Source organism: Priapulus caudatus, unplaced genomic scaffold (genome assembly GCF_000485595.1).
Source record: "Priapulus caudatus unplaced genomic scaffold, Priapulus_caudatus-5.0.1 Scaffold44, whole genome shotgun sequence".
In the NCBI taxonomy this organism is placed as follows: Eukaryota; Metazoa; Priapulida; class Priapulimorpha; order Priapulimorphida; family Priapulidae; genus Priapulus; species Priapulus caudatus.
In genome coordinates this window covers 200,585-227,362 of record NW_014577105.1, presented here as the reverse complement: position 1 = coordinate 227,362, position 26,778 = coordinate 200,585, and the positions used below count along the sequence as shown (strand labels likewise).

At 42.6% G+C, this 26,778-nt stretch overlaps 1 protein-coding gene across 1 annotated transcript; it reads right to left on the bottom strand.

Annotated features, from left to right (window-relative positions):
• Nucleotides 1-84: 84 nt before the first annotated feature.
• LOC106820711 (transmembrane channel-like protein 3) lies at nucleotides 85-26,185 on the bottom strand. The gene is made up of 21 exons (XM_014825219.1): nucleotides 26,178-26,185; nucleotides 25,640-25,795; nucleotides 24,313-24,388; nucleotides 23,081-23,162; nucleotides 22,536-22,642; nucleotides 21,043-21,129; nucleotides 19,927-20,066; nucleotides 17,084-17,231; nucleotides 16,461-16,655; nucleotides 15,517-15,626; nucleotides 15,138-15,207; nucleotides 14,365-14,496; nucleotides 13,931-14,078; nucleotides 12,618-13,090; nucleotides 4,221-4,349; nucleotides 3,769-3,836; nucleotides 2,992-3,231; nucleotides 2,604-2,719; nucleotides 1,230-1,397; nucleotides 455-967; nucleotides 85-143 (listed from the first exon to the last, which is right to left on the bottom strand). The coding sequence occupies exons 1-21, from the start codon at nucleotides 26,183-26,185 to the stop codon at nucleotides 85-87; spliced, it is 3,225 nt and encodes a 1,074-aa protein (XP_014680705.1).
• Nucleotides 26,186-26,778: the final 593 nt, after the last annotated feature.

The window sequence follows — 26,778 nt, the reverse complement described above, 5'->3', positions numbered from 1 at the left end:
AAAGTGGCTTTTCCTTCGCTGGCGGCGCTGCATGCGGTAACGCAGGTTCCTTGTTGGCAGAAGGAGAGACGAGGAATTCCGGAATCACAGGCCGATGGACGTCTGAAGCCGACGCGTTGCCATGGTGATCTTGTAGTGGATCGCTGTATAAACAAAAAGCGGCACGTAGAAGACATTATTGACGCGCGCGAGCAGCATACAGAAATCCGATATACGAAATCCACGGCTTCCTTGCTAATGTTTATCAGAAAAACAAGAAAATAACTTACAATGTGAAATAGCGAAATAACTGTAAATACATGAGATGATGGCTGATCTCGATAATCATTAAGGCGATATAGATGATCGAGTTTAAATCCTTTCTAAATAATGTATGCCCTGCCATATTGACACTCGGTTACGTACCCTATAGCCGGCTCGGTGGGTTTTGAAGTTAATTTTTTAAGTGGGTCACGCATGTCAGGCGTGAAGACGGGCGTTGGCGTGTCGCTGCCAAGGTCGCTATCCTCCATTGTCGCCGTTGGCGCCACCTGGGGGTGCAGAGCTTGTTTCTCGCACGCCCGCTGCGCCACCGGAACTAGAACGTCCGTCTCCAGCGGCACTTCGGCGCACGGAAACGTCGACGTCATCACATCCGTCCTTCCACTGCGTGCCGGCATGGTTGCTGACCGCCTCGTCGGCGACGCCGATCGCGGAAGCTGTGCGCATTCGTTGAGAGGAGGCGTTTGCGTCGTACGTCTCGGCGATACATCGTCGGCGTCTGTTGACCTCCGCGCGACGGCCCTGTGGCGTCTGTGATGCGGCGATGGCGACGGCGACGGCGAGTGAGTTCTGCGCAGCGCTTCAATACCTGGCGTCTGCGCTCCGCCGCGATCCTGCGACATGCTCATACATAAATACGGCTCCGTCATGTATTTCTTCCTAGGTGTGCCGCCCTGGATATGATTGGTCATGCTTGGCACTGACACTGAAATAACACGCGCAATACATACCTGTATATGTTGGTTGACTTTCTTGTACACTGCAAGCTATTAATTTGAGCAGGAAGAAGACTAAGAGATATCTGAATCCATAACGCGACTGTGTGTCGGAACAAGCAATAGCGTGCGCCAACATGTATTACATTTATTATACCTTAATCATTATTCATTATGAGAGTTTCACAAATGTGAAAGAGAAGCAATCTATAAAGAAACAACATAGTTGTGAATGAGGACTACGTCGCGTACACGTCGTCTTGACGGTCCTGCTCTGCTGGTGTTTGCCTGTCAATTGCGGTACCGGTCTATGCTCGACAACGCTGTGTAGCTTTGAGCTGTCACTGGATGGATGCCGTCTGTGGTCTATCTTGGCGACAAGATCCAATACACTCATCGACGATTCCATGTCCTTCTTTGCTACAGAGCGATAGCGACTCATTAATCGTAGTTATAGATGACCGCCGTCTAAGGATGTGCACAGTACACGTGTAATGTAATTATTCATGAATGTGTATGCATAAAACGAACATAACACGCAACTGCGCAACCCGTGATATCTCTGCCACGTATTTACGCACGCACGCACGAACGTGTACATGCACACGCACGCACGCACGCACGCACGCACGCACGTGTAAAGGTCAAGACACACTGCAGCGACAGCGACCGACCGTAACGACAAACGACAAAAGTCGCGGCGACTGGAGCAAACACATTACAGCGACAGCGACTGACATTAGGTCAACGTTCACCCAGCACTCGCCACACATCATCACATGAACAAACGGCAAAAACTCCTGCTGTTGCTTATCGTACCGATGTACGTGCCGATGGAAACGGCTGCGATTGGTTGTTTGTAAATTGTCGCGGGCGACTGTCGCTGGAAAATAGAAACGTTTCTAAATATTTTTGTCGTCAAGGTTGTCGCTGGTCGTTGTCGCGTGTGTGTGCAATGGCTCATAGGAAACAATAGTTTCAAATTTTCTGAAAAGTCGTTTGTCGTTACGGTCTGTCGTTGTCGCTGCAGTGTGTCTTGGCCTTAAAGGCATAATAGGTCCATTGATTATGCAATTTTAACGAATACTAGAGTAACTGGCACCTTGTGTAGTTAATAAGTACATTACCTTATAGCCAAACGCGTATTAGTTTGTCCAATATCACTGCTAGTTACTAAGAAATATCGAATTGAAATCCGTAAATCTGGTAATCTGGCGCCAACGCTAAATTGCTTGCTAAGCAATATAGCCTCGATTTCGGTTCGGTGACGTCGCATGTTGCTACGGGTGTTTAGCAGAGAATTGTTTGTCCCGGGATGCTTATTACGACTAATGAGCTAGTAGAATGTATCTCTGGGTGTATCACAAGTAAATATCCGTGGATACTAATGAACAGGTACCCACATGTTTTCAATTTCGAACACAGGTGTATTCGTTTGACCAATATACGTAAATGCGCGTAGTGCCGTCTGCTTTCCATGTTTAGTCTGTGGCCGTGGTTAGTCCGCCATAGTGTTGGCCCCAAACACAGCCTACTTCATTATCACGAGCGCCCGTGATTCGTACGTGGACTCCACGTTCATTACAATCAGAGCTAGCGTTTACGTATACAGTTACGGCACTGTACTATCGCTAGCGTGCCAGCTGAGCGGCAGCGAGCGGCAGCGTGCTATCAGCAAGAGCTGGCAATAGCTGGTATTGCAACGGTAATAGCTGGAGATGATCTCCCAGTGCGCAGAGATACTGCATGAACGTAATAAACACGGACGCTCGTGATAAGGTAAAATGACAAGGTAAGGATATAACGTTTTATCTGGGCTGTCCGTTTATAGATAGTCCGTGGGTGTCAGTTTTCGTTCGTGTGTTCTATACATACATACATACATACATACATACATACATACATACATACATACATACATACATACATACATACATACATACATACATACATACATACATACATAGATGAGGAGAAAGATAATAAACCAAATGAGCAAAAGATGACAAGTTACCTAAACGGACCGCAGCTGTAGGACGGCTCTAGCCACACGACCGAGTAGCCGACAGGCAGTACGCACAGGAACAGCATCGTCAGCAACAACGCGAAGTAGAAGTTGTTGGAGCGCGACGCGCGGAAGACGCGCTCGTGCGGCACGTTGCACGTGAGCACAGCCCAGCTGCGGATGTACATGATGCTGAGCAGCTTCACAGTGTTGATGGCAGGCAGCACGGGCGAGAAGAACATCCCCATCCTGCGTGAATACGTTCCGGAAACTCGGTGTTATTTTGCGCGCGGTCAACGTGGAACGAGTTGAAAGTTTAAGACAGTGACTTGACGACAAATCGATGCCCGCCCAAATACTATTTCAGTAAGGCAGAGGAGATCGTCACACTGTTTACAACAGAAGTGGTGTGCTGTACTACTATGGTGTGCATATGTACATGGCATATGGCAATGTAGGTAATAAGCACTTGAAATAAACATCTAGCAGTAATGCTCAGCGAGTAAGTGTTTTACTAAATAGTTTTATTAATTATATTACAGTGGAACTCGCGATGTCATTTAGCGATGAGACATATAACCCTGCGTTAACCAGCAAGCGCACTGTTGGCCAACCAGGAATTAACTCAAAACAATTTAACTTCCGCACTAAATAATTGAGCTTTAACGCGATACACACGCTTCCCAATAACTGCACATATATGTGCAACTGTTGCTGTTGAATTTCACTCATTATCCCACTGTAACCAGTATGCATCGGCTTTGAAGTTTATCAGCGCATACTTACCATATCATGCCCTGGTTATTGACTAGATGGAGAATGTTTTCAGCGACTTTGAATTCGCCATATTCTGGCTGGAAAATAGAAGTTGCTCCTATTATATTACTGTTTTCGTGCGTGCGTTAGCGTGTTCAAATATGTTCACATGTTAACTACTTTCAACGGAATGAATAAGACACATTCCTAACATGGCCCTCAAAGAAATGCGTTGCGCATAACTGGCCTAACACTTTACAATTGCCGACCCCCACCCGACCTCCCACACACACATAACATTGATTTGAGCGTGCTGCGATACTTGATATATTTACTCAGACATTCTAGTAGCGAAGCAAAGTATCGTTACCACTCTTATAAATTCGCTTTCGCCATTCTTCATAAAAATGGCCAGTCTACTTGTTAGCACATTGAACTCGTTCGCGTCGATTTCTAATCGATCTCGGTCGATTTCTGCTTACAAACTGTCGTTCGAGATCCCAGCACCAGTACTTATTGCAGAATCGAACGAAGAGTCCACGTAGGAAGTCGATGGCGATAATGGAGGCGACAGTAAGGACCAGGTCGATCAGAGTTAGCTTGAGGATTTCCTGACAAAGAAGATAGCATCCCATAATTCTGCAGAAGCTAATGAAATGCACGTGTGTGTGTGTGTGTGCGCGTAGGGGGGGGGTAGAGCTCCTAAAAGCCTATTTTTATCTCTCTGCGACGTTGCTTTACACCAGTGGTTCTTAACCTTTTTGGCCCCACGACCCTATCAGTCATTCTTGGTCAGTACCAAGCCGAAACCCAGCCCAATTTATGAAAACATTTCTGCCAATACTCAGTCAATGGGATGGCTGAAGTTGCTTCGCAGCCATCAGGCAATCAAAATAAATTTCGGGCAAGTGCTTTGGACTTGTGGGTAACCACATTTATGAGTCACTTGCCCGACCGGTCAAGTGAGGGGAATTTTTTTTAGCACCCTGATAATTATATAGGATTTAAATGGATTTGTTTTATTTGTGACCCCTTGATGACCCCCGGAAAACCCCCAAACGACCACTATGGGGGTCACGACCCCAAGGTTAAGAACCGCTGCTTTACACACTGTAAACAATGTACGTAATTAATTATATTGTAACTTCTAAACGTCTTCTTATAATTAATTCTGTAGTGATTAAACTGCGTGAAAATATTCGTGCGTTGTTAGGTGCCAGCTATACACGCCACAATGTAATATATTGCACAATGTTTCATCATATAACGTGAAAACGTACTGCGTTGCAGGTTAATGTGTCGTCAGATTATCTACCATTATAATATTATATAACCATATATAATGCATGAATCGTATGTGCTCGGATCCAATATGTCATAATTAACTATGTGCTAACTTAGTATGTGTCCAGCAACTATATGTCAACGCGGTATAATATATTCAGAGTTATGTTGGGAAGATTTCAATATGAAAATGACGAACCATCCGCCATAGCGTAAACCCTTTTCTTCTCTTCTGTTCTTTCCTGCAATGAGACGCGAATCAATTAGTTGAATGTTAATTAATCCTATACAGTAAAATCGTGGAATCTATAAGTTTCTAATATCGCATGCCATGACGGGGCAGCTGCTTAAAGTATCGTCTGCATTTAACACGTGATGACGACAAGAGACGTAACGTGACGCAAATACTAATAAGGCATTCCTCTACTAATCTACGAATTTCAGAAAAGCCTTGAGTAATTTAAGACTCGATTCCTTTAGTCTCTGAAGCCTTGAGTAAACGTCCGAATGTACTTTACGTGACAAATAACCACTTAACCCTTTTCGCCTAAGCCATCTATGAACAGCCTATTTAGACCTTCGCTTCGACCTTTTTCGTTACAGCAAAAGTGTATGCCTTTTTAGCCATAGATGAATGCGAATATGACGCAATTAGAAACATTACACGTGGTTCAAATTAACTTATCGTGGGGTGCTAGTATCTGGCGTAGCACGATTCGCGGCTAGTTCCGAAGTTGTTTTAGTTTGACATATACTAATTCGATCTAAATTGTCACTACGTTTCATTTCCGTGTTTAAGTCTGAAATTCATAAATGCAAGATATTCTGCAAATTCGTATTGCATGCGTCGGCTTGTGTGTAGGCTACAATCGTCTGTATGTATATATGCGGTAGCGGTTTTATTAATAGTAAGTCTATGACTACGTCAATTAAGTCTAGATGAAATAAATGTCGATCATACGCCGTTACTGCTGTCCCTCAATCGTAACGCGATAGGAAAAGACTCGTTAAACGCCCGTGAGAGAGAGAGAAAGAGAGAGCGAGGAGAGAGACAGGCGGACAGAGAAAGTACACGAAAGAATGAATGTGATTGTGCAATGCCGTGTATACTTACGTAGCGAAGCTGCACCTTCAAGTCGCTGTTGGCTTCCTTTAGCGATTTCGTAAGCGACACGAGGTAATAGATACCCAGGCTGTCGTGGATAAGAGAAATGTGAAAGTCAGGTTAAATAAAAATGTTGCCAATGGACCTTTAGCCAAGACAGGCAATGATTCACAGACGAGTCGTAATCGAGATAGTGCCTCGGTGTGCGATTAGGCATTTGGTACAAGCCTGTGGGAAGATGGCAGCAAGAGAGAGAGAGAGAGGGAGAGAGAGAGAGAGAGAGAGAAAGAGTGCGAGAGAGAGAGTGAAAGAACGAGAAGAAAGAGAGAGAGAGAGCGAGAGAGAAAGAAAGAGTGCGAGAGAGAGAGTGAAAGAACGAGAAGAAAGAGAGAGAGAGAGAGAGAGAGAGAGAGAGAGAGAGAGATTGAGAAAGAAAGAGTGATTACGGAAGCGTGATATATATATATATATATATATAGAGAGAGAAGAGAAGAGAGAGAGAGAAGCAGAGAGATTGAAAGAGAGAGGGGGGGCGGAAGGAGATTTCGGCAGACAGAGTGATAATTTATATATGTGATTATTTATACAAATAATTAATTGTTCACAAATATTTAAAGGTTACTATGATAGGTGTATTTAATATAAATCTGTACATCAGTCTTAGCATCGAATAAAAATGAAGCAGTGGGTACAACGCTGTAGTGCGACTATTCCAGTACGGTGTTGAGCCAGGCAGGAAAATTCTCTCTGCTTCTTCGTTAAGGATTGGTAAGTATCGTTTCTCACTTATCACTTTTAAGAGATAAAAAAAAACAACAGTGCGAATGCAGCAGCCTGTGCGTTATTCTAACTGTGGATGGTCGATATATATATACTAAGTAAAAGTACCGGACAATGATGAAGCATAGGTAAATACATCATAATATTAATAAGCTATGTTCATTAGATGCGAGCTTTGCAGCTTGTTAAGAAATATACGTGCCTACTTACGCACCTGGTTTAAACATTATACGCATTAATAGTATATAAATTATAGTTATATTGACGAGAGACGCACTGTTCTGAACCTCATCTTTGAAAACTCGCGCGAACTGTGTGTGTAGTGAGACGATACCTACTCAATTACTTATTGTGTTGCCCAGGCTACGCAACATCATAACTCACACACACACACACACACACACACACACAACACACACACACACACACACGCACAACTCACACAGCACACCACACACAACAACAGCCACAACACACACACACCACACACACACAATTCACACGGCGGCGCAGCGCGCCCGATGGATGGTATGGATCAGTAAGTAGTATAAGCGTACTCCTTCATCTACATAATACATACGATACATACATAATCAACATACATAATACATACAATACACTACAAATACATACATACATACATACATACATAATAATAAATAGCATAATAATAATAACTAAGTAAATCTAATACAATAATACAAATTGACTAATACTACTTACATAATACATACTACATACATACATACATACATAATACATAATACATACATAAATACATAACATACATACATACATACATACATACAAATATACATACATATAATACTAGCATACATACTATACTAAGATCATAACTACATACATAGCATACTAATATAACATACTACATACATCATACAGTACTAATTACAATACATACATAATACATACATACCTACTACATACATAATTACATACTATCATACATACATAGCACAACCATACATACATACATAATACATACTATACATATCATACATACATAAACTACATACATACATACATACATACATACTGAATACTACAGTAATACAATATCATCACATACATACATACATAAATACATACCATACATACATACATACTCATACATACATACAGACATAATAATACATACATAATTACTACATAACTACATACTATACATACATAATAACATCATATACATACATACATACATACATACATATCATACATACATACATACATACATTAAGTACTAATACATACAAATAATACTATACATCATACATACATACACAGTACATATACATACATACATACATACATACATACATACGCATACTACATACATACATACATACATACTATAAATACATACATACATACTAACAATATCTTACTATACATACATTACATACATACATACATAAAATAAAATACATACATACTACATACATACATAACATACATACATCACATACATACATACTACATACATACATACATTACATACATACATACATACAACATAATACATACATAATACTACATAGCATACATTAATCATATCATACTAATACCTAATCACATACATACACATACATACATACATACATACATACATACATCATACAATACATAATACATACTACATACATAATACATACATACACTAATACATATCATACAATACAACATCCATACATACATAATACATACATACATACTACATACATACATACAACTACATACATCAACATACATACATACATACCATACATACATAACAACATAAACATACATAACATACATACATAATATGTAATACATACATACATACATAACATACATACATAGCATACATACATACAAATACATACATAAAATACATACTACATACATACATATCCATAATACATACACTACATCATACATAACATACCATACAACTCATATCATACATACATACAATACTACATACAATACATACATACATATCATACATACATATACATACATACATACATACATACATACATACATACATACATCATATATACAACATTAATAAATACATACATAATACTACTACATAGAACATACATACATACATACATACATAATACATACATACATACATACATACATAACATACATACATACATACATACTACATACATAAACATAATACATACAACATACATCAACATACATAAATACAACATATACATACATACATACCATACATACATACTACATACATACATATACATATACATACATACATAATACATAGATGAGGAGAAAGATATAAACAAATGAGCAAAAGATGACAAGTTACCTAACGGACGCAGCTGTAGGACGGCTCTAGCCACACGACCGAGTAGCCGCACAGGCAGTACGCACAGGAACAGCATCGTCAGCAACACGCGAAGTAGAAGTTGTGGAGCGCGACGCGCGGAAGACGCGCTCGTGCGCACGTTGCAGCGGAGCACAGCCCAGCTGCGGATGTACATGATGCTGAGAGCGCTTCACAGTGTTGAGGCAGCGCACGCGGCGAGAAGAACATCCCCATCCTGCGTGAATACGCTTCCGGAACTCGGTGTTATTTTGCGCGCGTCAAGTGGAACGAGTTGAAAGTTTAGACAGTGACTTGACGACAAATCGATGCCCGCCAAATACTATTTCAGTAAGGCAGAGGAGATCGTCACACTGTTTACAACAGAAGTGGTGTGCTGTACTACTATGGTGTGCATAGTTACATGGCATATGGCAATGTAGGTAATAAGCACTTGAAATAAACATCTAGCAGTAATTCTCAGCGAGTAAGTGTTTTACTAAATAGTTATTAATTATATTACAGTGGAACTCGCGATGTCATTTAGCCATGAGACATATAACCCTGCGTTAACAGCAAGCGCACTGTTGGCCAACCAGGAATTAACTCAAACAATTTAACTTCGCGACTAAATAATTGAGCTTTAACGCGATACACACGCTTCTCAAAACTGCACATATATGTGCAACTGTTGCTGTGAATTTCACTCATTATCCACTGTACCAGTATGCTCGGCTTTGAAGTTATCAGCGCATACTTACCATATCATGCCCTGGTTATTGACTAGATGAGAATGTTTTCAGGGACTTTGAATTCGCCATATTCTGGCTGGAAAATAGAAGTTGCTCCTATTATATTACTGTTTTCGTGCGTGCGTTAGCGTGTTCAAATATGTCACAATGTTAACTACTTTCAACGGAATGAATAGACACATTCCTAACATGCCCTCAAAGAAATGCGTTGCGCATAACTGGCCTAACACTTTACAATTGCCGACCCCACCCGACCTCACACACACATAAACATTGTATTTGAGCGTGCTGCGATACTTGATATATTTACTCAGACATTCTAGTAGCGAAGCAAAGTATCGTTACACTCTTATAAATTCGCTTTCGCCATTCTTCATAAATGCCAGTCTATTGTTAGCACATTGAATCGTTCGCGTCGATTTCTAATCGATCTCGCGTCATTTCTGCTTACAAACTGTCGTTCGAGATCCCAGCACCATACTTATTGCAGAATCGAACGAAGATCCACGTAGGAAGTCGATGGCGATAATGGAGCACAGTAAGGACAGGTCGATCAAGTGTAGCTTGAGATTTCCTGACAAGAAGATAGCATCCCTAATTCTGCAGAAGCAATGAAATGCACGTGGTGTGTGTGTGTTGCGCTGCGTGCGTGGTGCGTGCGTGCGTGCGTGCGTGTGTGTAGTATATATAGTGTGTGTGTGTGTGTGTGTGTGTGTGTGTGTGTGTGTGTGTGTGTGTGTGTGTGCGTACGTGGGTGCGTGTGTGTGTTGCACTAAGATCTAAGAAGCATATTTTGGCATTGTAATCGTCTGGTGCTCTTAAAACTATTTCAACGCAATTTTCAATGCAGGCATGCAATTACCGTTTAATTTAATTTTCATAATTAAACGTTTGAAATACAAGTGCATGCATACAAACGCTGCATAAAATACCCATTTAAACTACCATTGAGTTTTGTTATTCATAACCAATTTCGTCTACTTAGAATCGCCCAATTTAAACAATATCCTTTCGTACCTGCTGGTAGGAGCTGTACAGCGAACGCACATTTCGCTTGCCTCTTTACGATTTTTTACGTTCATTGAAAGTTTATCGAAAGTCACGCGAACGTCATTATAGCCACTGGCCACGTTTTACCTGTCACGCCGATGCGACAGCGCGCTCATACCTGTCACACCGATGTGACAGTTCGCTCATACCTATCACACCGATGCGACAGATCGCTCATACCTGTCACACCGATGTGACAGCTCGCTCATACCTGTCACACCGATGCGACAGCGCGCTCATACCTGTCACACCGATGCGACAGCTCGCTCATACCTGTCATACCGATGTGACAGCTTGCTCATACCTGTCACACCTATGTGATAGCTCGCTAATACCTGTCACGCCGATGTGACAGCTCGTGCATACCTGTCATCCCGATGTGACAGCTCGTGCATACCTGTCACACCGATGTGACAGCTCGCTCATACCTGTCACACCGACGTGACAGCTCGATCATACCTGTCACACCGATGCGACAGCTCGCTCATACCTGTCACCTGTCACACCGATGTGACAGCTCGATCATACCTGTCACACCGATGTGACAGCTCGCTCATACCTGTCACACCTATGTGATAGCTTGCTCATACCTGTCACACCGGTGCGACAGCTAGCTCATACCTGTCACACCGGTGCGACAGCTCGCTCATACCTGTCACCTGTCACACCAACGTGACAACTCGCTCATACCTGTCACACCGACGTGACAGCTCGCTCATACCTGTCACCTGCCACACCAACGTGAAAGCTCGCTCGTACCTGTCACACCGACGTGACAGCTCGCTCATACCTGTCACATCGATGTGACAGCTCGCTCATACTTGTCACGCCGATATGACAGCTCGCTCATACCTGTCACACTGATGTGACAGCTCGCTCATACCTGTCACACCGATGTGACAGCTCGCTCATACCTGTCACACCAATGCGACAGCTCGCTCATACCTGTCACCTGTCACACCGACGTGACAGCTCGCTCATACCTGTCACATCGATGTGACAGTTCGCTCATACCTGTCACACCGATGCGACAGCTCGATCATACCTGTCACACCGATGTGACAGGTCGATCATACCTGTCACACCGGTGCGACAGCGCGTTCATACCTGTCACATCGATGTGACAGCTCGATCATACCTGCCACACCGTGCCACACCGGTGCGACAGCTCGCTCATACCTGTCACACCGATGTGACAGCTCGATCATACCTGTCACACCGGTGCGACAGCTCGATCATACCTGTCACACGATGTGACATCTCGATCATACCTGTTACACCGATGCGACAGCTCGCTCATACCTGTCATACCGATGCGACAGCTCGATCATACCTGTCACACCGATGCGACAGCTCGCTCATACTTGTCGCACCGATGCGACAGCTCGCTCATACCTGCCACATCTATGTGATAGCTCGCTAATACCTGTCACCTGTCACACCGATGTGACAGCTCGCTCATACCTGTCACACCGGTGCGACAGCTCGCTCATACCTGTCACTTGTCACACCGACGTGACAGCTCGCTCATATCTGTCACATCGGTGCGACAGTGCGTTCATACCTGTCCGACCATCGTCTCCCAACAGAGGTCGCGCGCGAACGGCCGGGAGACGGCCGCCGACGTCGAATTCAAATATAAATAGTTTGGAATATCGACATCGGTGAAGTTGAGCAGGTCGATGGCATAGCTGACGTTGTCGCCCAGGTCGGTGGTGAAGACGGAAGCGTACGTGTCCGTCGTCCACCGAGTGTCGGCGGTTATGTCAACGGCGCCGACAACGCCCGACGTCGTCGCGTTGTCCGTCGCCGACGTCATCGCGTCAACAATCGGCGTGCTCGTGTCGTTGTACATGTTGACGACGGTGTTCGTGATGCTGCTGACGACGCCGGCGAACTCGGAGACGGTGTTCTGCGTCGACGTCAACATGTCGGACACCCCGCTGCGCACGCTGCCCAACGTCGTCGTGATGACGTCATAGATACCGCTGAACATCGCCGCCGTACCTTCTGTCGTCGCGTTCGTCGCGGCGCCGACTGTCGTATAAAAATCACGTGTATTTTTACCTCCGCCAAGGGGTTGGCAGGAGGTTATGTTTTCACCGGCGTGTGTTTGACTGTTTGTTGGTTTGTGGGTTTGTGGGTTTGTGGGTTTGTGTACAGCCTAACTGAAAATGTTATGGACGGATTGTCATAAAATTTTCAGGATACGTCAGAAATGGGCTAAGTTGGAATTGATGACATTTTGTGGTGATCCGGATCCAATTCATTCATTCATTCATTCATTCATTCATTAACAAAATTTTCAGGATAGGTCAGAAATGGGGTAACTTAGAATTGATTACATTTCGGTGGTGATCCGGATCCAATTAATTAATAAAATTTTCAGGATAGGTCAGAAATGGGGTAACTTAGAATTGATTACATTTCGGTGGTGATCCGGATCCAATTAATTATTTACTTAATTAATTAATTAATAAATAATAATTTTCACAGTCACAGAATTCAGCTGCCTTGGCGGAGGTCTGTGCTCTTCGAGTGCTCTAGTTGTAAATACGTTCATTCGGTTGGTAGATGATAGAGCTAACTTGGTTCATTTCTACTCAACCGGGAAGTTCAAACGTACTGCTAACGTTACCCAACAGGAGGCTTTTTTAATGCTGTCAGTCATGTGTGGACCAAGCTGTTGACCACTACACCATCTGGTGGTCAAATCTGACAACGTCAGTCAGCTTTGAAAACGCCTCCTGTTAGGACGCGAAACGTTAGAAGTACGTTTAAACTTCACGGTCGAGTAGAAATTAAGCAAGTTAGCTCTATCACTTGTATTGCGAGGCAAGTCAGTGGACAGAGTCCAGCTGCTAATGCTGTACTCACTTGTCGACTCGAATCCGGCGACGTCCGTCGTCTCCAATGTTCCCCTCTGCCAGCCCGTGTAGTAATCCGTGTACCCATCGCGAGCTGAGCTGCGCGGCGCGCTGACGTCACTGATGGAACCCGTCGACGACGATGCGGTGACGTCACCCTGTAAATCGGTAGTGACGTCATCTAGGTAACTCGTGGAATCTACGGTGATGACGTGATTCCTCGGCGGCGCGGCGGTGGAAACTTGATATGAAAACTTCCCACCGCGTGCAGTAGTGACAGCAAACAGTAGGCATCCGTTTCCCGTAGTAGCGACGTCACCGAGCAAAGATGCCGCTGCAGTTACGCTCTCAGATGTACGATAATTCAATACTAGCGAGCGGTGGAATTAGGACAGTAGTTACCATGTGTGTGGAAGTCGATTCGTGTGTGGCCGCGAATATTACGCAGTCATTGGTAGATGTGCAATTGGGAGTCTGGCTGGACATTGGCTGGCCCTGCAGTTTCTGAGCAGTGCCGGTCGAGTTGTTCTCCTGAACATAATCTATGGCTTTTCGCAGTTCCTCTTGGGTTTTTACCTGATAAAGATATTGTGCGAGCATATATATAGGAAATCTCTGCTAGTTTGCAATAATACAAATATTTCGCAAATATAACCCTGATTTTTGAAGCATATTGCATAACCAGTATTAATTACTAGATGCATTGCTTATTCAGTAGTATCTAGTAATTCCGCAGCTACATGCAACATTTACAAAACATCTATCACATTGGCGCTATGTATTTAGCGACGATGGGATACCGGGACGCGATGGAAACCCGAAGCGAGTGCCTCTATACCCACGTTCTCATTCTAATTCACGCGGGCACATATTCGAAGCCATCGATATACACGCGAGCACGGAGCAATCGACCACACTCAGTCGTCATCGCTTCTCGATCGAATTCTAAGTAAATGCATTGGCCTATTCAGCGGCACTCAAAGTTTTATATCTGCATTCATGTCAGACGTGGGAACCAACCGCTCTCGCCACCTGATAGATAGTTGACGTTAGTCGAAATATCCATAGCCGCAGCACCGACATTGTTCAGGTTATATGCGAGTAATGAAAAAAGGCAGGGAGTGAGTCTTTGCGTACCGCGTGAGTCACACGTGGCGCGCACACATTGTTGTAGTGCTTAAAATGAATTTTTGCCGAGATCGTATAAGTTGGCTTACCAGTGCTTGCACCTTATTCAGTAGAGCAATGACCAGCGTGTACAAGTTTAATAAGTACAATACCAAAATTCTGGAACACAAACAGGAAAAATGTAAGGTAATTTGTGTTTTGACGCGAACATAGCCCCCTGATTTCCCTGCAGGCAAGTCCATATATCGGACTTCCCCCCCCCCTTACACACACAAGCTCATGGACCAAATCTTTTGTCATAGACGATGCGTAGTAACACTAAACGCTAGGCTTCGCTTAAATGTCGCACCCTCCTTCTCATCATAAGCGTATTGCATGGGTTTGGCCTCAAAATCTGTTATCGTGATATGATGCAGCGGAGGCAGTGACGTCACACTGATTTTCTACGGACGGGAATGACGAGTGTACCTGGCAAGCTGCCATCTCAGCTGCTGGCGGGGATGGCGGCTCTCCATCATACCAATGAGGTCGAACAATGTTGGAAATAGGAGCGTAATTAGCGAAACGACCATCGCCACCTATAGAGAAACGCGCAATATTCAAGATTCATCATTCGTGCATAAAACACACGCGTATGTATATAAAAGGACATCGCCAGAAATGAAATACTAACACACTCAAGTAAAACGAAATAAATTAGATCGGACCACGTGCTGACATCTCGTGTCTTCTACGATCTCTACTGTAAAATCTGTTCTATATTTTCACGATCTATTCCAATTTACAAAAGATTATGCATAACGAGAAGAGAAATTAGATAATATGTACTTTTTTTAAATATTCAGTTTAGGTGGGTTCCGTACAAAATTAGGTGCAATCAGTATATGCCCAAAGAAATCATTTTTAATAGTAATTTTAACGTTAAAAAGTCGTTACCCACAAGAAGCTGGATATGGTATAGCATCATATAACGAGTAATATCACGAGTAATATCACGAGTAATAAATATCACAAGTAATATCACGAGTAAATATCACGAGTAATATCACGAGTAATATCACGAGTAAATATCACGAGTAAATATCACGAGTAATATCACGAGTAATAACACGAGTAATATCACGAGTAATAAATATCACAAGTAATATCACGAGTAAATATCACGAGTAAATATCACGAGTAAATATCACGAGTAATATCACGAGTAAATATCACGAGTAATATCACGAGTAATATCACGAGTAATATCGGTTTATCGACGAGTTACGCCTGGACGTTGCGAAGGAAACAAGCCGATCACCTCGTTTAGACTGGTACCCGTCTCTTCTTATAAGCTCGATATATGTATTAAAAGCTGATTAGCACAAACCCTATATCGAGCTTGTGAGAAGGGACGGGTACCAGTCTATCACCTCGTTTTGCTGCCAGAAGCTGAGCGTCGCCGGATCCTGTTCCTCGAACTGCTTAGATCGTTCAACAATCCAGTAGATGGCGTAACCGCTCGACAGCAGTAGCACCAGGATGAGCGTGTTGGCGAGCAGGCGAAGCAGGACGACCAGCCATCGTCGCTCCTCTTTGATCTTCTCCTTCTCTTCGATGATCGACTCCTGATCCATAGAGACCACACTTATCTTGCAACAGTGTGATAGGTTTCGCCGAGTCGGGTTAAGGATGTTAAACTTGCAATCGTGTCGGCAATATGAATGTTTCGATTTCAATTTGTTTTCCGTAAATCCGTAGAATACGTGCGGTTTAAGTCCAATATGGCTATTACAGCCGTTATCGTGAGTCATATATGTCAGCTGTTTCCATGCCCAGTCTATTTCAGTGCGACTTTAAAATAATTCCTTGCTATAGCCGAATTTGTGCCGTTTTCATTGCGTAATTAAATGATTACCGGATTTGGATACGAGAACAAATCGTTCAAGGACAAGAACTGAATATGTTACGGTCACCGCGTGCTCACACCGTCGGCTGACGGCCGAATAGCAGGACTGAGTTTAAGACTGACAACTGACTACTACGCGTGCTTAACCTTTAATGTCGTGGAGATTGCCGCGACTCGATTGTCGCCAGTCTCGGGGTTGCCTATCATGTAGTCCCAGCTGGTGAAGACTTTCCAGCCGAACGTAAACTGCTCGTCTTTGCCAGCCATCTTGCTCATCTTAGAATTGGCTGCCATTCTATCGCGAATAAACAGCGGGTGGATTAGTTTCGACCTGTGCTAATCTAATGTACACATGGCTCTGTGTTGCCCGTTTGTTCACGCCACGTTCATGTAAGGGGTTGACAAAATTGAGCGAGGCAAACGAAACGAGTCTAAAATAGCCTCCTTCAACGAAATAAAAGTGGCGGTCACTGAAGTATTGTCTATAATCCCGATAAAATTATGAGCAAAAGCCATAGATTATATATAAATACAGTAATGTTTACTTGAATAATGTCTTTTTGGTTTGGATCAGAAATGGGAAGCCGCCCTATCAAGATATTGTAGTATAGGGAATATAGGCCTACACATCGTTGACCAATCAACGCTCTGTATAGATTCAACGCAATTTCCATTCAAATTCCTGCACTAGAAGGTCGGTTGAATAAGCAGATTAGCCTCAATAGTTCATGAGTTATATGATTAACAGAAACAGTCTATAATGCGTAAACGAATGGCACTTAGCATTTCGTGATGACAGACAGAAAAATTAAAAGATATTGAAATCCAAATGCTTATTAATAATTTTTATGACACTTGATATTATTAGTGAGGCAAAAGCATTTTTTCATAGCCAGATCTGACATCCCGATGCATAATTTAAATTACTAGAACTAGCAGTTGACATTTCATTATTGTGCATTTATAAATCTATAGTGTACGCGTATATTGAACATTGGAATACTTGTGTTTACATAGGAGCACAAGCGTATGTAAAGATGGCCAATATCTCTATATGCATATATATATATATATATATATATATATATATATATATATCAGTTTTAAACACGATTAAATAGTAGACGTTTGAACACCATTTCTATCAAAGGTAGTTTGCATCCTAAGTATATGATAGGCACGGGCAGATGCGCGTGTTGTTCAAAAATCTATACGCGTGCATCTAGGACAAATGTCAAATCAAAAATCAAAGTCGCGGTATAACTCGAGTAAACCAACCCTCGTTAGTGGATGCTTACACCTAACCTTGCACGCAGTGCCTGTGCTGTTCACGCAGCAAATACGTCAACAGAAAATTGCTATACAAGGGCTCAGCAACAGAATCTGTACAAACCCAATGATTAAAAAACAATTTGTTCACGGTGAGTTCAATATCAACCATACAGCAAGATATGCCGGTAACGGACACGTCAAAACAAAAAGTTGCCCAAAACCCCGCAATTTTTATAGGGAAAACGACAAAAACCACAGACCGACATAAAAATACCAGGAAGTCATGGTCTTCGGGTAGTCTTTGCGCCCAATTCATTATGTGCCACACGAAATTGCTGTGAAGATGGCTCAAAGTTCTTAGCATAGATGACGAAATTCGTGCCCATGAAGCGAACGGTTCCGTGTCTTGCTTAATCGCCCTTTAATAGCAATCCCGTGACAATCGACTACAGTCTTCTCGATGCCAAGCCACGAAGACATAAACGCTCGATTTTTCATAAAAAATAAACAAGTTAACAAAAGAAGCATGCTACGCCACCAATATACTGCGCAGTTAGACAGGTCTGTTCGTACTGATATGGCATCCAAGGTGAGGGGTTCACGTGCGAAGTTAAACAACTTTCACGTCTAGCAATTCCCCGTCTAGCACCTCAACTTGATCAGGCGCAAATCGTCAGCGCACCAAAACTACAAGGACGTCATCATCGTCACCTATCTCTGCAAATAGAGAGGTGACTATGCTTTCTGCAATAGCCCCACTCGCACATTCTAACAGTATATTGCCGAAAGAAATCTTGCTAGATATCCGCACAAGAGCCTCACAAAACACGCACAGCATTGCAGCATTACACAAGGCCGAACTGAATTCTACAACAGCATTACTCCTGACGTGATACATCATCTGTTTCTGCTAGACAGTAGTGCCGACTTCGCCCATCTATTTTAGAGTAGAAATTGTACAGATCAAAAGTGTCCGATTAGCCTATTTACTTTTCGGTTTGATCTTATGTGCAATGCTTTTAGTGGTCTTCGATAACAGCAGATCTGCTTTAGAATGATGGACATATATTCAAACCATATTGGCATACACCGTGGTATAAAATGACACTAAGACCTTATACGTAATCCGCTAGTGGTTAATAACTGAGCAGCACTCCAACATATGATATGCACTACAACATATCCAACCCATCTACGCGCGAGCTCTCTCTCGCGACTTCTTCCAACACAAACACAGGTGCCGCACTTCAAGCCATCAACATCATCACCACAAAGTTAAATCTAGCTAACATGGCCACCGATCTTGGCGGAACTTTATACCGCACAGTGCCTTGATCAATTATGAGATTACAGCAGGGATCAGTAGAGCCTATGTAACACTAGCTAAACTCGAGAAGTGGCTCCGGAGTAATCGCTTTCTTGTCGGAAAATCGTCTACCTCCATGGTTTTTACGTTGCAGTTGCGCGCTAAAATGCAGTACATACTGTTTCGCAATACTAACTCCTATTGATCCCCGTCTACGTGCCACATGTGCACATGTGTACGTGTGCTCAAGAAAAACGTAGTCAGCATTGCTGGGATATATAATTTAACTGCTCAACCCATAAGCAAGGTTGCGCAATAAGTAGTTATAGATGGATACCCAGCAGAATTTATTTGGCATTTGCATTCACAGCGTATATTATCAACAGTAAATAGCATTAATTGATATTCTTACTTGCGAAGTATAGCAAAAAAGCTGTATGCGTATACTGCGAGACAGGTCATGAAGTAGGCAATCGGCAACCTATAACCATTTCCTATCTCCTCGTCGTCGCTGTAGTAACCATAGAAAAGCACTGACACTTTCATGTACCCCTGCAAGAGCAAGACACGCTCGTTCAATTACGCTGTCCTATCTAATATTACAAATATTACTCTGCACGTAACATATATTGAGAATTCGGCTATCGTATACACTGCATCACCTAATGAAATTATTGTTTATCACATGTATAACACGGATTAGGCCCATGGTTACGGTTAGAGTTAGGGTTAACGTGAGGGTTGGGTATTAGGATTGGTGTTAGATGTTTGGTTGGGGTTAATGTTGAGGATAGGGTTTGGGTCAGGGTTAGGGATAGGTTTAAGTTTAGGGTTAGGGTTGGGGTTGGGATTAAGTTTAATCAGGGTTAGGCATTTGGGTTAGGGTTAGAATTAAGGTTAGGGTTAGGATTAGGATTAGTGTTAAAGTAATGCTTAGTGATTAGGGTTACGGTTGGGATCAAAGTTAAGATTAGGAATAGTGTCTTTTGAAAGCCATGTGTTACAAGGTATACGGTACCTGACAATTTCGTCATCGGCATGTTCGATAACGATTTAAATGACTCCGCATATTTCTATCATTGTATTTGTTAAGTGATCAGTTGTTACTGTCAGCGAATGAGATGCAGTACACATGATTGCTGCGTGTTATTGATTTACAGGCGCTAGCAACACCACGCTTAGCCGCGTATACTCGTGACGCCATGCAGTCTAAATTAGTGAAAGCATTTTCACATTTTTTGTCAATTACTCTCTAGTCCGTGGTGCAGTACTCATGGAGATATCGATTATTGTACGCCAGAAATTAATTTGTAAAAAATACTAATAAAATGAAAATCCAAGGTATCGATTTTTTTAAACTAATAAAAAGAAAAGGTACCGATCGTAGTTGATATTGATGCGGGAGCAAAATTTTACGAAACATCGACAATATATATAGTGTCGTTAGCTCTCAATTAGTTATCAATAGCATTATCAGAGTGGTAGTTAGTGTCCTTGTAGACTATATCACTTCTGACGTAATGCTCACTTGGAAGTCCCAGATAGCTTTCAGGGAGGCGGCGTTCTTTTCCTCTTCGGTGTTTAGCACGTGAGAGGCGTGGTCGCCCACCATTGCCTGCAAGGGTAAATCACACGGTATATATAGGCGGTGTCGTTTTGATCAATTATAAAAAAATTAAAATTTTATAAAATATATTAATTTATATTTTTTATTATATATATTAATATATTATTTTATCAAATATTATTTTATCAAATATAGCCCTAACCCTAACCCTAACCCTAACCCTAACCCTAATCCTAACCCTAACCCTAATATTAACCCTAACCCTAACATTAACCCTAACCCTAAATCTAACCCTAATCCTAACCCTAACCCTAACATTAACCCTAACCCTAACCTGACATTAACCCTAACCCTAACCCTAATCCTAATCTAACCCTAACCCTAACCCTAATCCTAACCCTAACCCTAACATTAACCCTAACCCTAAATCTAACCCTAACCCTAATCCTAACCATAACCCTAACATTAACCCTAACCCTAAATCTAACCCTAATCCTAACCCTAAACCTAACATTAACCCTAACCCTAACATTAACCCTAACAGTAACCCTATAACCCTAATCCTAACCCTAACCCTAACATTAACCCTAACATTAACCCTAACCCTAACATTAATCCTAACCCTAAATATAACCCTAACCCTAACCCTATCCCTATCGGGCTCCGATGACGAAAGTACATATCAGTAGCACCGGGGCAAGTTCATTTGCGCGCGTAGGTGTTTATATGTTTCGTGGGAGGCGTGTTCATGCTCGATTGTTTGCGAGTAGGCCTACGTGAATAGGGTTTGTCTATATTCAGGCCGGTACAGGAGATAATTTGCATATCACTTCCAGCTGTGAAGAAGATGGTGAAGGAGGAGGAAAGGGAGAAGGGAGAAGGTGGTGGAGAAGAAGGAGGGGAGAAGCTGGTGGAGAAGGAGGAAGGGGAGAAGGGAGAAGGTGGTGGAGAGGGGGGAGGGGAGAAGCTGGTGGAGAAGGAGGAGGGGAGAAGGTGGTGGAGAAGGAGGAGGGGAGAAGCTGGTGGAGAAGGAAGTGGGGGAGAAGCTGGTGGAGAATGAAGAAGGGAGAAGGTGGTGCCAGGCAGAAGGGCACCTCCCTGCCACCTTCTCCACCACCTCCTCCTTCTCCACCACCTCCTCCTTCTCCACCACCTCCTCCACCAGCTTCTCCCCTCCTCCTTCTCCACCAGCTTCTCCCCTCGCCCTTCTCCACCACCTTCTCCCTTCTCCCCTCCTCCTTCTCCACCAGCTTCTCTCCTCCTTCTCCACCGCAATTACATCTGATTGGTTATAACACAAACCACGTGACAAAATATGCAAATTATCTCCTGTACCAGCCTGAATATAGACAAACCCTACGTGTTTAGCTTCCTGTGCGTGCGGGGCAGCTTGCGCGTGTGCGTGCGTGCGTGCGCGTACCTGCGTGCCTATTCATACGATATATGAATTTTACCTCGGGGACGACGATGAAGCAGATGGTGAGGACTGTAATGACTATGTTCACCCAGAATATCCAGCGGAGGAAGGTAAAGTATGAAGCAACGACGGTGCCGAAATGACCTGTAGAAAATGTAGATAACGCACACACTCATGCCACAACTAACACCGTCTCCACCAATCAAGCACTCACGCTACAACTCACGTCCTCTCCACAACCCACACGCTCACGCTACCATGCTCTCACGCCCACTCACGTCCGCTGTACCACTCGCGCTTTTATGTACGTATACACTCACCGAATACGACGAATTATGATTATAATAGACACTTTCACTTCTATATTTTCTGAACAACCGTTCTAAACGCAGATGACATCGCGTCATTCTGTGCAAACAGTGTAAGGATCTGTTACGCCTAGCAATATCTGGGGGTTTTCAAGACAGGTGACTGCTTAAAAGTTCCATCGTTTTGTGAACATAGCGGAGTGCCCGGTGAAAGGGTCTAAAGATATTTTCGAATGAGTTATTTAGCTTTCGACAACCGATATCCAAGACTCACTCTCTATCCGCCGTATCCGGATCTCCCATGGGATCAGTAGCACAATGTAGTTGGAGAAGCTGCGTTTCATCTTCTTCCAGAACTAGATTGCAAAAACTGTCGATAGTATCGCATCGTCGGTGCATGCGGGGTACCGGCTTTCGCCAGTTGTCATTCGTTAAAGCTCGCTGCAATTATCGGTAACTTATAGAGAGGAAAACTTTGACACCTATACAGGTGTCTGCAGCTCTATCGTCCGCTGATGAGTTAAAGCAAAGCACCCGAAATTGGCGAGTCGCGGGAATTTTCTTTTATATCGAGCTGCGCGACAAAATTGGAAAACCGAGAGGCCTCGGTGTTAAACCGTGGTGATGGGAATAGATGATTAAATGCTAACGCCTACGGGAAAATTTAGAGAGCGCGCAGAATAGAGCAAGCTACGGCGGGGTAGCGGAAAGCTGTTTCTGGTATAACGTATTAGAAAAACGCACAGAGCTTGCTCTCTGGCAGAGTTTTTATTGGGAATCCAGGGTTATAGCAGTGTTCCAGCATAGTAATGCAACGGATTTTGGCCGCGGAACCGCGTTGCCACTGCCTTTGACAAAATCCGTATTGACCCAAGGCTGATGATGAGCAAGAGTAATATAAACACGTTATAAAACCATAATATTGCAGTTGGCCGAAGCAGCAGAGATATTTTAATTTCATCATTAATCAGCAAGCATTTTCGTTACCAATCATCAGCAAGCCTATGTCACACAGGGTCGTTTACAGGAAGCGTACTTTGTTAAAACTTTTGTACGTTGGTAGTCGGGAATTAGTTAACGTTACGTAATTACGTATCGCGCTCAGATTTAGAACAGTTGCATTCGTATATTTGATTCACCAATATAGTCGTTCTTGGCGAGCAATCAAATGCTGCAGTAGTACTATCCCAGACAAATAATAACCAGAAATACGAACTTTTCAGATCAATAACGCTGCAGGTTGGCCAAAGCATTTCACAATATCACTGCTTCAAGTTGCGTGGTAAGGCACTGAGCGGATATACAGCTGAGATGAGATACTAGCCTTAAGCTACAGTTGCTATTTGCCTCGCTATGTAGAGAGGTGTATTCACAATGGCTATGATTATAGACATATAATATATATATATATATATATATATATATATATATATTAGATAGATATATTCAATAATGTCTCAAAATCATCGAAGCATCGCACCTGTCCACCACTCTATTTTTGTTTACCTTAACTCCGACTACTTGATATCCTCGTGTCTTTGAGAGCCGGCCCTCTATCTTCTCTACGTATCGTCTTGCCATCCTATACACACATGGTGTTAGTGGAAATATAGACGCGCTCGAAATTTAAATTATTTCTACGCAAGTTGCTCGCTGAGATGGATATGCGAAACGTACGGACAAAAGTGTAGCATACATAAAAACTTAAGCAGGAATTAAAATGTCTGTAGGCTTAAAATCATGAATATTAATCCGCTTGTGATATTCGCGTTAATTACAATTGACGGCGGAGTTATATTTTAATTAAAATAATAAACACACATTTGAAAGTGGCGTTTTTTGTAAAACATCGAAATTATTCAATCAATTGTGCTTGCGGTCTTTAAAACAACATTACGTTCGTATGACAGTTTAATGTCAGGTTTCTGATTAAACGCCAAGATTGATTATAACGCTTATAACGGCATGTCGCTTTGGGTGTTTGATTATTACCTCATTTTATCTATACCCCCCCCCCGAGTAAAAAATGGACTTTTGCTTGAATATTTTGAACGTTCTCAGGTTTTTGATGAATAGTGAGATGTAGAAAGCGCTTATCTTTTGTCAAATTTGACCATAATAGCAATTTTTCTATTGCGTTCTATGTTACTTGGTTTTTGTACCTGTGCGTGATTGGGCAAATCAACGTGTATGCACATACGAACATAACATACTTTAGCCAATGGCGCCCAAAGGCATCAGTGGGGGCTAGCTATATGAACGATGAGTTGATAGGACGAGTAGTATAGTATTTGACCAATCTCATGCATGTATTGCTCTACCCGTGGACGTGTGCTATTTAGCGGACAAATACGACGTAAGTTTTCGCATATATGTAGCGAGCTTTTTGCTGTACCTGTTCTGCTAGCAAGCTTTTCGCTGTACATGTTCTGCTAGCATCTATGACAAATACGACATACGCATATACACACTAACTGCCGCTTTCCTATGACACTATTTGTCATAGGAAGATTCTTCCTATAACAAATATTGGTGAGTCAACTTCGTTCCGCTTTACAGCTGAAATTCACTGCTTGCGTTCATACTAGCGCTCCTAAACTCCTATGATGCGCACAACACATACAACAATATTTGTTATAGGAAGCATCTTCCTATGACAAATAGTGTCATAGGAGAGCGTATATGCTTATGTCGTATTTGTCATAGATGCTAGCAGAACATGCTGACATATGAACGAGTTGTGCTGGAGCGTCGATTGCTAAGGGCATGTGAGTATACAAACGTGCTCCAAACTAGCCACGTCAAGAAAGTTTCGTGTCTATGCTATTTTTACCGTAGAGTCTGCAATTTCTTCTTCATCCTCCATGGCTTCAGACGCAAGCTCTCGATGATCTCCTTGTGTTGCCGCAGTCTTTCCAGTATCTCTCCCTCCTCCTCCTCCTCATCGCTGTCCTCATCCCGGTAGAGGGCGGTGTAGTCCTCAGCTTCTCTACGCGAGCAAGTTATTGACGCGTGATAAGTTTACTAAGCACTTGTTGAAAAGTTTTGCGCATCATTTGTCAGAAGACGATTTCACTTGTCTGCGTGATTTGTAGTGAATTAACTAGATCTCGTGTTAAATAATGAAACGTGTAATATCATACTTTATATGAAGTGATAAAATTGCAAGTATTTGCAATATGCGTACTGTATGCAGACATAAAACAATATATTGCATTGGTACGCAAAGCTTGTGACTGAGAGTAGCATTTCTAGTGAAGACAATCAGTTGGAACCGGGCGTACGCACGCGCGCGATAATGTTTTTCATTAATAGATCGGTGAACGAAATTTGGAAATAATGGGCAATTTAGGATAATTTAAAACACCCACTGGGCCATTAATGCTGCGCTGCGACGCAGAAAGGCAGAAAATATAGAAAAATAGCTAACGTTAGTCGCATTACCAACAGAATGTTAATTCAGCGGTATAAAGCTTCCGGTGCCAACTTAATAAGGCACAGAAAAGAAACCAGACAAAAACGCAACGCAAAGCAAATCGATAGAACGTTCCCAAATTTTAAATTGGTTTAAAAAATAGGGTTTCCGTTCATTTCATTTTGACCGCTAAAACGTAGCGTATAACGTAAAGTACCGTAGAAAGTACCAAGACTCGGTGGAAAGCAGATCCGGTTACGAAATTGACAGCCAATTATTTACAAACGTCGATTAACTGTTCTGCCCCAGGTGCGCCAGACCGACGCACAGGTGTATGCATCGATGAAAATTTATTCGCGTAATCTGTTATAATTTCCTTACTCAGCGAAATCGTTTGTATTATTCAACAAACAGTCAATATGTATCATTGTAAAATCGTAGAAACACACACACACACACACACACACACACACACACACACACACACACACACACACACACACACACACACACACATACATGCACACACACACACACACACACACACACACACACAC

Coding starts and splice junctions, on each gene's coding strand:
- LOC106820711 (XM_014825219.1), bottom strand. Junction 16,656..17,083: donor CAATCTCCACGACATTAAAG/GTTAAGCACGCG, acceptor TCTATGGATCAG/GAGTCGATCATCGAAGAGAA. Junction 13,091..13,930: donor CGCCGGATTCGAGTCGACAA/GTGAGTACAGCA, acceptor TTTATACGACAG/TCGGCGCCGCGACGAACGCG.